This window comes from Protopterus annectens, chromosome 1.part1, assembly GCF_019279795.1.
Source record: "Protopterus annectens isolate FY-2018-M chromosome 1.part1, PAN1.0, whole genome shotgun sequence".
Lineage (NCBI taxonomy): Eukaryota > Metazoa > Chordata > Ceratodontiformes > Protopteridae > Protopterus > Protopterus annectens.
The window spans coordinates 730,142,402-730,158,215 of record NC_056726.1 but is presented as its reverse complement, the minus strand read 5'-3'; the positions used below and the strand labels follow the sequence as shown (position 1 = coordinate 730,158,215).

The window sequence follows — 15,814 nt, the reverse complement described above, 5'->3', positions numbered from 1 at the left end:
TTTTTTGTGTTGTGAATGTGTTTCAGTTTGGTACTGCAGCGAATGGCTACTTTGTTTAAATTAAAGATCCGTGACTAGAATGACTTTGAGCCCTCTAAATCCTTGTAGCAGAAGATGGAGATGGTTGTATGAGAAGATGGATACACCACTGGGAACAAGAAGAAAATGGAAAAGAAAACCTGTGAGGCAGACTGAGACAGAGGTTTTAGTTTAGGAATTTAAAATAAAGTGTAAAGAAAAGGTAGACAAATCAGCAGCTGTACAGCACTGTCATTTCTCAGACAGAGGTACTAAAGTTAGGAATACAGCATTTCTCTTATGTCACAGTTTGAAGCATTTTCACTGAAGTATTGTAAATAACCTGAAATCAATATTCAAGCCTAGGATTCAGAACAAATGTATTCAAGATACCTAGCACACTTCTGTCGGTGTTATACACAAATCTCTTTAACTTCAATAAAGATCTTCATGGCAGTTTTTGTCATGTTTTCAAATAAAAGTGGGTGGCGGTAAATAAAGAATGAGAGTACAGCATCAAACTTTTGTCAGCTTTCTTTCCATTGAACCTCTTGCTCTTTTTTGATAAGTACTAATGTGAGTATGGATAGAATGCATGAGCACAATTTATCTGTAGCATATACAGTACCGCAATTATGCTCTACAAATAGGGGAAAGACATCCTTGGTAAGCATCTTTTTGTTATCAGAAATGTGCTTAACAAGTTTTTATTAAGCACTTCTTGACATCATTAAGCTCTAGTCTTGTGTTACAGCATTAACAGCTGTCATTTACCATCACAAAACAGCAACAGGAAGTGCAAAGAAATTTAAAACATTAAACACTTCATTCAATTTTTCTTTCTTTGGCCAAAAGTAGTGTTTAACATGTTTTAACATTCCCCCTGCTTTGTACCACTGTTCTATAGTGGCTGCTCTAGCATTGTTGCAGCAGTAAGTGTGTTCCAGCTTCCAAAGCTTTAAAACACATAGTACTTTCAGCGTACTATTATTGTTGCCCTCTGAACTATTATAGTATGTAGAAGCAGGTTACACTCCATGCATTGCAAATAACTATGACTGGATCTCTGTGATCATGTCTCAGCTTGTTATATGTTCGAAATATGAATGCCAAGATTCAGTTCTCCAGTGCTCAATGTGAATGTTCTTGATGTCCATGCCTGAAATATACAACACTCTGGTTATGATCAAAGACCAAATCATAACTCATTCTATATTCTAAAGTATAGCTTACATGGCAGTGACTGTTTATGAGGGTAAGAGAAATGGGTATTTACAAACAGAAGTCCAGTAACTGACAAGAAGAAAGGAAAAAAATGTCATATTGTTGGTACTTTACATCTGGTTTTCAACAATATAAAAAAATTATTTCATACCACAGAAGGCCTCATATATTGAAAGAAAATTATTTTCAAGTTGTTAAAAAACCTTGATGCTTGCAATAACTTGCTAATGATCTACATACCAGTAATAATACCAAAAGATGAGAAATGAGTCTATAATATTAAATGCTTTTAAAAGTCCTGTGCAGTAATACTTTATGTGAAAATCATCTGTCTTGCTACAGGGATTTTGTTCCAGCAATGTGAGAAAAAATTAATACCATCTGTAGCAAGCTAATGAAATCATATCGAGCTGCAGTTGTTTTCCCAAGCCTTCCCATGAACTTGATGTTAATTAATTTACTGAGGCTGACACTGGCCACATGTGTCATTGCAGCCACGCTAAGTGATATTTATGGAATCTTCATGTTCTTTTTGCGGGAATCTAACTTTTAGATTAAAGTGAATGCCTGTGCTAACTGTGTTCACCTTTGCAATAGTTTATATAAGCATATACCACTCAATTGTCACTACATTTTAGCAAGATTAGTAATTTTGTTTTAGAAATTTTGAATTATTCCTCCTAAAACTAGAATTTTTGGGAGAAATTGTAGTAAACTATAATCAGTAAGTATCCTTAATTTGAGATTAGGGTTCTCTTTCCCTAATTATTTTTTGCTCTATCCCTAATGCTAGAGGTAAAACAATAGCAGCTACAGATATACAGCCTCACATCTGCATTCCAGTTCTTCTTATATTTTGCATTATAATGTCACTTGTGTTTTTTTTTTTTCTGAAGCTTGTGTTAATGTGTTGCAGCATCCCACAATCCTACTGGAAGTAGGAGGGATTCATAGAGATACACTGCACTTTTACTCTATGCACATCTAAATGTACCTGACAACACAGTGAGATATTAAATACAAAACTTAATATATGCAATGCTTACAATCAGCAAGCTGCTCTTTAGGGAAGGTGACTGAGCAGTGTCACAATTATTCAGGTGTAAATATCCATGCAGTGAAACTATGCAAGTAGCCCGCTCATGCAGTGAAACACATACCCTGAAGGGCAAGCTTCTATCCCTAGAGCAGACTTGCACCATATTACACGATCTCACAAGTAAAGATATTGTAAACTGGCAGACCAATATATGTAAATTATAATGCCGTCTGCATATGTTTAATAATCCCACGATGGTGTGGCACAGACTGACATGGAAGATAATCCAGCCATACAGTATTTGCAGCTGCATTTCCATGTACACATATGTGGACACCTGTCAGGTGTTTAAAAGGGAAGGAAAGGGGTACACAGGAAAGAAGGAAAAAAGGATAAGAGCAAGCAGAGGGTGGTCACACAAAAGCACCACATAAAACAGGGACACTGATTTATGGTTCTAAAAATGAAATTCCATTTTACTGGGATGAAACTGTGAAATTAAACCAGTTCCAGAGTGGCCTGATACTAAATTTGGGATCTGCATTTGGGATCTGCATCATGCAGTAATAAGCTTCCCACAACCTCATGGCAAGCTTTATGCTGTACATGGAAGTCTGGAATAAGATAAAAACATTCCAAATCATGAAGTCTTGACAAAAATGCTGTTTTTCTACTTTGTTTAAAAAGGGTGGTGGACCCCATTTTCAGAAAGGAAGTGGGAGGCTATATCCCATTTGTGGGACAATTGTGTTGCTCAGCGCCCCTAGGATAGCTTATAATACAGCAGTGGAAAGCAAACTTTAGGAGGCATTCAGTCTCTGATCCAAAAGGAGCAATATAAATTCCATTCTAACAATGAAACAATAGTTATTGAAGTGATTGTACTGTATGCCTTTGGTAGGACTATCTACAAATCTGTTGTTGATGTGGTAAAGCATATACCTTCATAGCCAGAATGAATTGTGACCTGTGCTACTGATACTACTATTACTAATGTTACTACTAATACTGCTACTACTACTACTAATACTACTTAGGTTCTTAGGTAGGTACTAGGCAATCTGCCCAAGGGCATTTATAAGCCTAGACAGAGTGTGTCAGCTTTCGCCGCCCCATTGATTAATTAACTGATCCTCTGTCAAGCAGAGCCAATGAAGTGATCCCAGGGGTGTATTTCTGTTACCCATCCACTCGTCATGGTTTCTCTTGAAGAGTGTTAGTGAGGAGCTCTGCCTGATGTAATGTGGAACTTTGTTCCAAAGCATGGGGAATCTCTCTGACAGGAATCTATCCCTCCAGCATATTCTATTTATTGTTGTGGCGAGGTTTAGCTCCCTAGAGCGCGTGGCTTGTAGTGACTTGGATTTCTTTAGGTGGAGCATCTCCATCAATTCTGAGTTGGACATGGCTTTGTAAGTCAGGCAGAGATCACCTCTGAGTAAGCGATATGCCACTGAGTACAGCCAGAGTTTTTTCAGTCGTGCTGTAAAGGACATATGTTTGAAGCCAGTAATCCTCTTGGTGAGGTACTTTTGTGGTCTTTCCAGGTGTTGGAAGTGTCTTGTGAGGTACATCCCAAATGGGGCATTGTACTCTATGATGGGTCTAATGAGTGACGGATTGTATTTCCTGTTAGCAATTGCAGGCAGGGGTAGTCTCATTCATTGATATCCTGTCACTGCCTATTTAAGTGGTACACTTTGGAATATATTGCTGCTACTACTAATACTAGTACTACTACTATTACTGTCACTATTACCACTACTATTAGTACTACTATTACAACTACTAACAATACTACTACTTCTAATACTACTACCATTACTACTGTTACTACTACTGATACTTCTAATACTGCTACTATTAATACTACTACTTACTACTACTACTGTTACTGCTGCTACTACTAGTGCCACTGCTAATATTATTACTACTACCACTACTATTGCTGCTGCAACTGCTACTACCACCACTACTACTCCTACTACTACTACCACTACTAGGACTGCTTCTATCACTACTACTACTACTACTACTACTACTACAATGGTCCTAAGGTCACTGCTATAGTCCATTCAGTCATTGTATTATGGGAGTAAGAGTTGTGACCCCATGCTTGCGTAATACTCATATTCAAGGCCTATGTAAAACTCTGCCAGGGGTGTGGTTTGGCTCCTCTCTCTACAGTGTTTTCATAGGATATCAAAGTACAGACAATGTTTGGATACTTTCCACTTTGTAATAAAAAAAGATGCATATATGTTTTCTGCAGATAATATTCTCTTGGCCTTACCTGAGGGTAAATGCTGAAGAGATTTATCACACTGAGTGTGAAGTGGCTTGAATAATGATCCACATCCTCTCAGAGTTCTTAGCTGTTCCTCATAAAATAGTGGATTGTTTTCTTCAGGTGAGGCAGGAGCAGTTACTTCTAGTGAAGGGACTTGTGCATCTGGGGTCACGTTCACATATAAAGGCAAAGGAGACTAGAAAAGTGAGCAGTGGATGAATGCAGCAGCAGCTGTATCACTGGCATTATACTGTACCGTGGCAGAGAAATAGTAGCTGAGTCACTCGGGAACATTAAAATGTATTAGTTTACGTTGCCTTCCTGACTTACGGCCACAAGCGTTAGGTAATGACAGGAAGAATGAGGTCAGAAATACAAGATACCTTATCAGGGTTTCTGTGGTCATTTCCATAAGAGAGTGACATTCCCAGTAATCTGACAGTATCTGTGAGCAGTGCTGCTATTCCTTTGGGATGAGAGGAACCCATTGATGCAGTCAGAGCATGTAAGAAGTATTCGCTTGGGATGCCTTCTCTAGCAGGTGTACAAGACACAACAAACAAGGAAAAGGTCCTGAACAGCTCAAGACAAACAGAGACAATGCATTTCTCACAGTTCCCAGGAGCACCAGTGAATTCTGTGCTACAGGTTGCAGATTGCTTCCACAAACAGGGAGCTGTAGTCTGCCTTGCTTCTTCTATGAAATTCATAAAATTCATAAAAATTGATGCAATTCTTAGCCTCTTGTGAAATAAGAGTTTCCCAAAATCTTTATCATTGTGAATATTCGCATTTTCCCCCATTTTTTGGCCTGCTGGCGATCTCTTACTAGTTGATTCACTTATTGTATAATATATTGATCACCAAACAGGGAATTGCCAGAAAGAGTAAATTAAACTTCTCTCTAAAGCCCACTACATTATTGGACTTTGTACAGCTGGGCATGCCACTGTGATGAAATTTGTGTCTTCATTTCCCTGAGTGCTAATCTTGTTTTCACAGTTTCACTTGTTTAATGTCCTTTTTTAGTGATGCCATTTCTTTATGTTGTTCATTTGTGTTGTAATAATATGGTGTTATTTGAGGTGATCTTTTTCTTTTGACTGTCAGTATTCTTTACACCATGTTGTCCAAATCAGACTTTGAACTTGAAAAGTCACACGTCTTCCCCACTAAAAGCTTTCTCACCTCCGATATCTCATTGATAGTTTTTACAACAGTGCCCTTACAATGACCTGTCAGCAGACAAGGTAGCCAGATCCTAATGTGCTTGGTAAAAAAAGTGACCTGATAGTGAGTAAAGCCTGCCAATTTTCATGTGCTACACTGCACTACCAAATGCAAAAGGAGTAAGAAGGGGAGATTTGTGTCTTTCTAGCAATGTTTGGTAATTACGATGGAGGATTAAGGCCCTGCAGGGTAAACAAGCTCCTTCAGTTAAGGGTGCAAGTTTTGATTAATTTCACTTTCATTCACATGCTATGAGACTCTGAGAAAGACAATTAACCAGACAGCATTCCTGGGTTACCCTTGAAAAAGAACATTTTGTCCAGTCAGCTTGCTGAGTTAACAGAAGGACCTGAAAAGTAATGGCAGATGCCTGACCTACTGATTTGAAAAACACAAAACACTGGGTTAAAAATATTCAGCTACGCAATGGAGAGAATTGATTATCTGATCAGTTGTACTTGGTACCTCATGTGATCGCCATGTTTATGATTTTCTATTAAAGAAAATAATCCTGAAATAAAGAAATGTAGAGATATAATTATGTATTAATATCAGTAAGACATAAACTTTGAGTTATAGATGTTCATACCTGTTTCTGTTACATAACTGTGATGCATGTAAAAACGAAAAAGATAAAATAATATATTCGGTTTGAAAGGTTACCAAACCAAAGTGCCTTATTTTATGACAAGTGAAATCATTTAAGGGATGAAATATGCCTTTAAAATGTTTACCAAGGAAATTGTTACAACCTGCATTACCTGAGTAATGCTAAATTGCAATATATCTTGAAGAAAAAGCCAGAAATTAATGATTTTAACGCCTAAGGTGGAATTAATGTATTACACAATGTTTAATCTTAAAAGAAAAACTACTATGACATAGTAAAAATCAAATGAATGTGTTTTCTGGCATATAAATGCTTAGAGATACAGTCATTGTCTCTTTTTGATTGGGACAGACCAGGAGCAAAATGTTGTTTGTGTCTCCTAAAGGACTTGTGAGTGAGCTGCTGACAAGAAACTGCGTGCAGTAAGAAAGCTCACTTGGGGCCATGTAATAATGAGATCTTCAAACAGGTTGAAGGAATGCGAGGTCTAAGGAGAATTTCTTCATTATGTTTTTAATAAAGAAGAAAAGAACAAAATAAATATACTCTTCACCAGAGGCCAGAAACGAATGCATGCTGAGAATATAATTTTCCTTTCTGTGTTCTGTACACTGTCAGATGCCTTCAGTCATTATAAGTAAATCTGTATGCTTCAACTTCCATTTATTAGAGGGTCTGTCTATCTAGAGTGATGCATTGTTTGTTTTGAAACACACAGGTGGAACTCTCTGATGGCACCTCACATACAATCACTGATGCGTATGCAGGTAAAGAGTACATCATCCAGGTTGCAGCCAAGGATAATGAGATTGGAACTTGGAGCGACTGGAGTGTGGCTGTGCATGCAACCCCTTGGATGGAGGAGCCTAAATCTCTTACAACAGAGGTCAAAACTACAGGTATGGATGATATCTTTTTCTAAACAGTTCTTAAACAGTTCTTTCTGTTTTAAAGGAGTGGTTTTGTATTATGCCACACGTTTCTCTCACTCACTATTTTCATAATAAAAAGATAACAATGGAATGATATTTATAAGGACATAAAAGCCTATTTTGTCATTTTTCATTGCTAAGCAAAGAGAAGAGGTATATTATGACTGAAAAGTATGTTTCTGAGTGAATTCCCTAACATTCCTGAGCGTATACCAGCACTCAGTTGGTACAAGGTAGATAAAGTAATCCTGTTCATGATTATAGACTAATACAGGGCACAAAAACACTCACAGAGACACAACAAATACACCTGCACACAGACTCATGTATCACATGCACACATACATGGTGCATGGATTTATCAGCAGTTTGAAGGATCACCAATTTATCTATTTATCTAAAGTATGTCTTTGGGATGTGAGACAAACCAATGCAGACAGTGATGACCTACAAGTAAACATGAAGGACAAGGATATTCTGTACTAAAAACAACCTGAGAAGTACCTCCCTGGACTACATGAAAAGAGACATGGAAGAACTCTCTGATCGTGTAGCCCAGGCATGTATGACCCTAACCCTGAATAGCATCCTGCCATCACCCAGAATGATACCGCAGTACAAGGACAAAATGATTGACTTCAACAATTGGCTAAGCTTCTGGTGTCATTCTATGGGGATCCAGTATCTGTCTGCCTGGGACGACATGGTCGACAGACCACAATGCTTTGCCAGAGATGGCCTGCACCTGTCACCCCTGGGATTCCGGATACTGGCTAAAGCTCTTGCCACCCCATAGTGCAATTTTTAGGCAAGGTTCAAATGACAAATTCACCACCGTAACAGGAACAGGCAAGCAAAAACTGTGGGTAATGCTACTCAGTGCTAGAAGTCTAAATCTTAAAATGCACTCACTCAAGGAACTCATTAAAATGGAGAACATCAATATCTGTGCAGTGACTGAGATCTGGTCCAAGGCTCTAGAAAGCACCCCTGCATTACCAGGCTATAATTCATACCACACTATTCAGCCATCTAACCTGGATCAGAACACCAAAGGCGGAGGTGTGGCCATATTCATTAAGGATATCCACACCTCCAGCCTAGTTGCACAGCATAATGCATCCGAGGTTATCCAAGTGCAACTAACTCTGGGCAAAACTGCAATCCAAATTGTAGCTTGCTACAAATCCCCCACCATGCCCCATGATTCCCACTACTCTTTTCTTCATATACTGGAATATATTAGGGTTCAACCAAACACCCTAATAATGGGTGATTTCAACTACCCCACCATTAACTGGGAAAACTACTCATGTACCAACTCCTTCGCTCAACGCTTTCTGGAATTCATAAATTCCAATACCCTGGATCAACTTATCCACACCCCCACCAGAGGCAACAATATCCTAGACCTAGTCATTACCAACATGAGTGACTGGTGTTTCACATCTGAAATCCACTCCTCATTAGTCAGATCTGACCATAAGCTAATCACCCTAGATATCCGCATCCTGCCTCCACCCACCATTAAGAAAACCACAGTAAAAACTTCTCCAAAGCCAACTTCATGCTTCTTAAGACAGAAGCGGCGAATTTCATGACACCCATGCAGATGGACAATACAGTTACGACTGCTGAATCCTACACAAATGCACTCTATCAGTACTTACATGAGTGCATGGATCGTGCTATCCCAAATAGAAACAAGATGCTATCCTCCAAAAAAAAGAAGCCAATCTGGTGGTCCCCTGCCATAAACAAACTCTACAACAGAAGGAAGAAACTGTTGCAAAAGAGAGTAAAATCCAATGAGTGGAGGATCTGCCTGGTCAGCCTCAGTAAGAAGCTGAGATCCCTTAATAAGATCATCTAAAGCTAGCCACGAAAACAAAATCACCACAGATTCTAAGGGCAACCACAGTATTCTATAGCTATGTCAAGAATCTCAATGGCAACACCCAAATCTGCTCTGAGTTACAGCACAATGGCATGAAAATTACAGAACCAACTGATATTGCCAACATCCTGGCAGATAGGTTCAATGCTAACTTTACCTCCCTATCACCCTCTAAAGGGCCCATATCTATAAAGGAAGAACGCAGAATGCCAGTAATAACATCTATGCAGGTAAAAGCTGCACTCTCTAAAACCAAAAACACAGCATCCATGGGACCAGACAACATCCCAGGCTGCGTTTTACACGAACTTCAGAATGAACTGGCTCCCCACCAAAGCACCATGTTCAATCATAGTCTCACGTCAGGCTTTTTTCCCACTGAATGGCACACAGCAACAGTTATCCCACTTCACAAAGGGGGAGCCACCACTGATCCTGGGAACTATGGCCCTATTAGCCTGACGATCATGGTCTGCAAGGCCATGGAAAATATCATCATGGAACTCATAAACAAAGACATTGGTAACCTCCAAACTCTGGACCTCACCCAGTTTGGGTTTGTGAAAAGCAGATCATGCTTTCTGAACCTGATCGACTTCTTTGAGACAGTCACCAAAACCGTAGACGACGTAGGGTAAGGTGGTTCACACAGCCTATCTTGACCTCGCCAAGGCTTTCGACACTATCCCCCATTCTGGAATTATAGCTAAACTCACTAAACTAGGTATAAATCCCTATGTCACAAGATGGGTTGCCAAATGGCTCATTGACAGAACCCACAATGTAAAAGTTGCAGACTCCAAATCTGACTTCAAGCCAGTGACAAGTGGAGTACCACAGGGTTCAGTCCTGGGACCTATCCTGTTTGATATCTACTTCTCTGAAGTACAGGCTAACACAGAAGGCCTCTGGCTAATGAAGTTTGCAGATGACTGCAAACTAGGAGCCATAGTCAAGTACCCAAATTATGTGGACATCCTACAGAAGGGCCTTACTGAGACAGATGCCTGGTGTCAGAGGCATGACATCAAGCTCAATGCCAAAAAGTGCATTGTCATCCCTTTTGGTAAAAACTCTGTACCCATGAACTACCACATAAACGGCAGTCTACTTAATGCCAAATGTGTGATAAGAGACTTTGGGACCCAGGTGGACAGTAGTCTCTCCTTTGATAATCACATCGCCACAGTAGTCAGGAAATCTTTCTATGTGGCACACCTCATCACAAAAGGGTTCTCATCCAGGAAAAAAGAGGTCATTGTTCCCCTCTACTAGGCACTCATTAGACCCATTGTAGAGAACAACACCCGTTTTGGAATGTACCTTGCAGCAGCTGGAAAGGCCACAGAAGTACCTCACAAAGAGGATTACTGGCCTCAAACAGATGCCCTACACTGACAATCTCAAAAACCTCCAGCTTTTCTCTGTAACGTATCACCTACTCCGAGGAGATCACTGCCTAACATATAAAGTAATGTTAAACCCAGAGCTGTTGGACATGCTACACCTTAAGAAATCCCAATCCCTCCGAGCTACATGCTCAAGGGACCTAAACCTTGTCACCACAATAAACAGGACATGCTGGAGGGATAGATTCCTGTCCCAGAGACTTCTTATACTCTGGAACAAGCTACTCATCTATGTCAAGCAAAGTTCCTCATTAGCACTCTTTAAGAAAAATCTTGATGAGTGGATGGGAAATAGGAAATACACCCCGGGGATCACTTCTGCTCAACATCGGCACAGGAATATAACTTTCTTGGGTGGCATAAGCCAGGGAACCTTGTTGGCTAGGCTTACTTAGGCCCTTGGGCCGATAGCCTAGTACCTACCTATAAACCTATGAATCCCAAAGAAAACCAAATGCAGGCTGGGTACAGCCATGCTAAAGCTGAATCCATTTCATGAAATGCTGAAAGACAAGAAGTTCAAGTAAACATTTAATTATAAATACACTTCCAATGGGTTGATTTTTGACAGTACGTTTTATCAGATTTCAATGAGACCAATACTTTATTGCTGTGCCTGTTGATGTCCACAAATTTAGATTTATTGAATGGAATCAACAAAAATGGAGCATTGTTGTCTGTAACAGATATATCAGTTTAGATCTGTGCACAGCAGGGATGTATTTCAGGGAAGTGTTAACAAACCAATGTGGAGTAACTTTTATATGTGCTTTTTGTTTTCCATCCAAGTGGCAATGCAGTAAAAGAGTAGATCAAAATCACTTAGCTTTATAGAATACTGAAACTCTAGTTTCAAATAAATGATTATGCTTGAAAATATGTGATTATGCTATAAAAACTAAAATAGCATTTTAATTGTTGAAGTTCTCACAATATCAAAACAATCAATAAAAATAAGTTGTTTGATATGGCATCTTTAGAAATTATATGGGGTTTCACATCTGTATGAAGTTGATGTCTGGGCAGGGCACAGGTCTTGAGAATGATACAAAGTGAATCCCTTCTGAACTTTTTATAACATGTCACAATTGTATGTTACACACACAGGTGGAATCCCACCAGCACTCCTTATAATGAGTAACATTTGAAACCATCATTGTATGAAAAAGATTCATTATTTAACCTTCCTTTGAACATGCAGATTGCACAGTTATTATGTAAATCACTTCAGTTTTACTTATTTGCATTTCAAAAAAGAAAAATTGTTTTCATGCAAGGTCTTCCTTTATGCTTAATTGGAAAACTAGTCCACTATCAGAAGATCATTGCTTTTTTAATCACTTAACCAACATAGGAAAAATGAATCCTGATTTTGTCATGACTCACCTCAAATGACCCAAATATTATTTTAACTGCCTGTTGTAAGTATCCCAAATGGTAGAATGTCTCTTGAATTGTTGAGAACTTCTCTTGTAAATAATGTCTGAGAAAGGAATGCTGTTTCTAAGGAAACTAGCTAAATACCATGAAGAATTTGACCTTTGAGCTTGTGCAAGATGAAAAGAAATTCAGATGAAATTCTGTTCAATAGACACTTTCTAAAGATGAGCATATAACATAACTTATTAAGGCAAACAAGGGTGTATCTATGCTGAATCCCTCCATGCTAAACAGGGCCTTGCTACTTTAGATTAGTATCACAGTTGTACCTACCCTATGTACAAAACACTATATGCAAGTTTACTTCATACAAACCTAATAACATTGCTTGGGTTTATTCATGATTAATTTTATATTGTTTTACTAAAGAGCATAATAAATGCATTTCATGGGACAAAATACAAATAATTTGATATGCTTAACACTGGTACATAAGTATGAATTTTATGAAGGGATGATAAAAGTGATCACAAAATGTTCTGCACATAATACATCATGAATTCCTTTGTGTACTTTAAGTAACGTGTATTAGGTATTGTGATATTAACTGCCATACTTGTGGAGAGAGAAAATGAAAAATATAACACGCTGAAAGCTATTGAAATCTCAAGATGCATGGACATTTTTTAGCCTGTTCTTCATACAGAAAACTATTTAACTAATAGAGTCTATTCCATTTCTCAGATGAATGCCAGTGACCCTTTGTTTACAGTTTTAATGTGTTTTTATTGCATTGAATGTCTTGCAGCTGGCATAACATATTGCAGCATATCAGATTACATACTGCTTTAAGAAGATTTGTTATCAATGGTCCTTTCTGCAGGAATGAACCTGTAACCCTAAGCTGAATGAAGGGAGTGGGGGTATGCTAAATTAATGCTTATCTTTGTAAAATGTAACTAAATGCAAGATAGAAAACAAAGCAAGAAATTTGGCAGTAACAACTTACAAAAGGAATCCCTAGTTAAACAAAGTTAGCAACAAAAAGGTGAATAAGGAAAGGGAGCACCATTATATATTCTTAGATGATTGAAGTTAGGACAACAGAAAGTGGAATTAACTGTGCACATAGTAAAATTATTATGCTCTTATAATGTTTAGTTATGGAACTACTTCTAGGTCACACCAAATCCATGCTAATAGGACTGATTCAAGGATAAGTTTACAACCGTGTGAGGTCAGTCATAACAGCTTAGAAAACACCTTCATTATCTCACCTTAATTACCACAGTTTGCTGTGGCCTTTGCTCTGTGCTGTCTATATTAGTGAAGAGGAATGCAAACTTCAGAACTTGTCACCTGCAATGGAATCAAGTGCATCACTTCTTTTGACTTTATTTTTATACTAGTATGGAAGTGCTGGAATTATGTAAAACTTTTTGGCTGAAACTGTTACAAATATGCAGGTCATTCTGTTCAGTTAAATGTTATTTTAATATTTTGAAAGACTCATTTCTAATATATACTAGTAGTTTCTGCAATGCTTATATAAAAGGAATAATTGATAATTTTGGACACTTTCATAGTATGTCACACACACAGCTTGCCAGTCAGATGCATTTATACATGTATGCCTGCCTTGTTGTGGGATTTTTTAAGCAGTATTGTAGACAGGCTAGTAAATGAGGAGAGTTAGGAAGGGGTAGATGACAGGAAATCCTAAGTTGGTGGGCGGAATAAGGAAAGGAAGTGAGGTAGGCTAAGGGGAGAGGGGAGTAGAAATTTAAAGTTATGATAGGAAGAGTTCTGGTTTCTTTGGCATGGGTGTTTAGATCATACCTGTCTTCCGACCATTCTTTTATTCTTTATTACTTTGTAACTGTTTGTCAGGTTTGGTGTTAGTGGATGGGCGATGATACAGGCGCCTGTTTCTTTGAAGGGAATCCCCCCTTTCTTTTACCCTGCTCTATTTTGGCTGATGTCCTATTTTGGGATTAGTGGTGGGTACACTCACTGCTCACCTCAAAATAGATGAGCGCTGGGTACACTGCTCCAGGGATTTGATTTGGTTATATTAGAGTGAGCGCTATTACTAATGCTACTTGTAATTTTTATATGTAGTTTGTATTTCCAGAGGAGAAGTCAAAAATTTTGCCTAACAATAATTTAGCTCTTTTTATTGGTTTCATACTTCACTGTTGCTCTTCATCATGTTTTATTATAATTGTTTATTAACTGGTTTTGTGTATTTAATAAAAACTGGTCATACCGGCTTTATTGGTATGGCCATGTGTGTTTTTGTGCAGAGATATATGAACAAACATTATTTTTAAAATAAAGAAACATCATTCCTCTCTACTCATTCTAAAATGATCTATGTAACATTTCACCAGAAGCACTTTGAATAAAGATCATTTGCATTTTAAATTACACATCGATTATATTCTCCTGAAATAGCATTAGCATATATGATGGCAAAATATGTCTTACACTTATTCTCCTATATCTGTACGAGATTCCCAGAAAAAACATTGTCTCATTCTATTCTGTTTCTACTAGTATTCCTCTAAAAGATGGAAAGAATGGGGGGGGGTTCCTGATTTAATTTATTCTAAACAGAGCCCATCTGTGACAAAAGGAGACATTGCCAGCCCAGCTAGCTAGACTTTTGTAAATAATTATATATCATTGGTGAATATCAACATGGTTTATATAAGATGCTTGTGTTACAAATGTATTAGAACTGTATGCCATGTGTATATCAAACTGCTGGTACAGACATCTGTGTTAAAAATGTATTTGTAAATGTGATGTGTTTAAAATGGATCCACAGTGTGCCCTACTGAATGAGAACAGAAATGTGCATGCACTATTGTAACTGTTTAAATGTATATATTTTAACAGTGGAAACTGGAATACATGGATTAACTTCAGATAAAAATATCTGAAATTAAACTACTTTATGGCTACGCAATAAAAGATGATATCTTTCAGTTTTCATTGCAGCAAGAGACACAATGTCTGTACTAGGAAACTTTCTGTATTGTCCTTAGGCTGAATTAATTACTAGTCTTGAAAACATGAAGGAATGTAATTGTTTTATGTCTTCCAGCATCTGCCAGAGATCTGAGGAGAAGCCCTTGTCTGTACATTTTTACAGGTAGATGCTAAATACTGCCAGCTTCATCAATGGTTGTTTTGCCTAGGAACTAGTAGTCAGATGACAAGAAGTGATGTAATTCTGCAAGCTATCCCAGCAGTGATATTTTAGGTATTAATTTGATTTGAGAGGTATTATTTAGTGAGGCAGAGCATTCTGCATTCTGTCTGTGATCTGACAACAACTAGAAGATCCATTCATTACATCTGGGTTGCTCTAATAGTAAGTTACTAGAAAATAGTAATTCTCTTAGATACAGTCAGGTATATAGTAAAGCTCAGTTTAGATATTTTCTTTATTTGATTGAGACTGTACTGCAATGTTATCTTAAATATTTCCTGCGATTTTGAACTCTGATATCACTGTGAATATATATTTAGTATTGGCTTGTTCTTTTATTATACATTGTTAAATATATTTAAACCTTTCACTATGGCTGATCTGTGTAGAGATATTTAAGTTTTGAGAGTACTTGCATATTTATTTGGAGACTCCTAATAGCCTTGCTGTTGGTCAAACTACCATTTGTATTAGTATTACTATTGCACAGCAAAATTGGATACCATTTGTTAAGGGCCTTAAAGCAGCTGACAAGGGGTTCTGGTGTCAGTGATAACTACCCTAT

The 15,814-nt window shown here is 37.9% G+C and overlaps 1 protein-coding gene across 2 annotated transcripts in view; it reads left to right on the top strand.

The window, feature by feature from the left end:
* CNTFR (ciliary neurotrophic factor receptor) overlaps nucleotides 1-15,814 on the top strand; it is a 2,564,731-nt gene that overhangs the window by 2,489,162 nt on the left and 59,755 nt on the right. For both annotated transcript variants that reach the window (XM_044077809.1, XM_044077802.1), the window contains one exon: nucleotides 7,130-7,310. In XM_044077809.1, coding sequence (XP_043933744.1) covers nucleotides 7,130-7,310 — 181 coding nt within the window. The remainder of the gene's footprint in view (nucleotides 1-7,129; nucleotides 7,311-15,814) is intronic.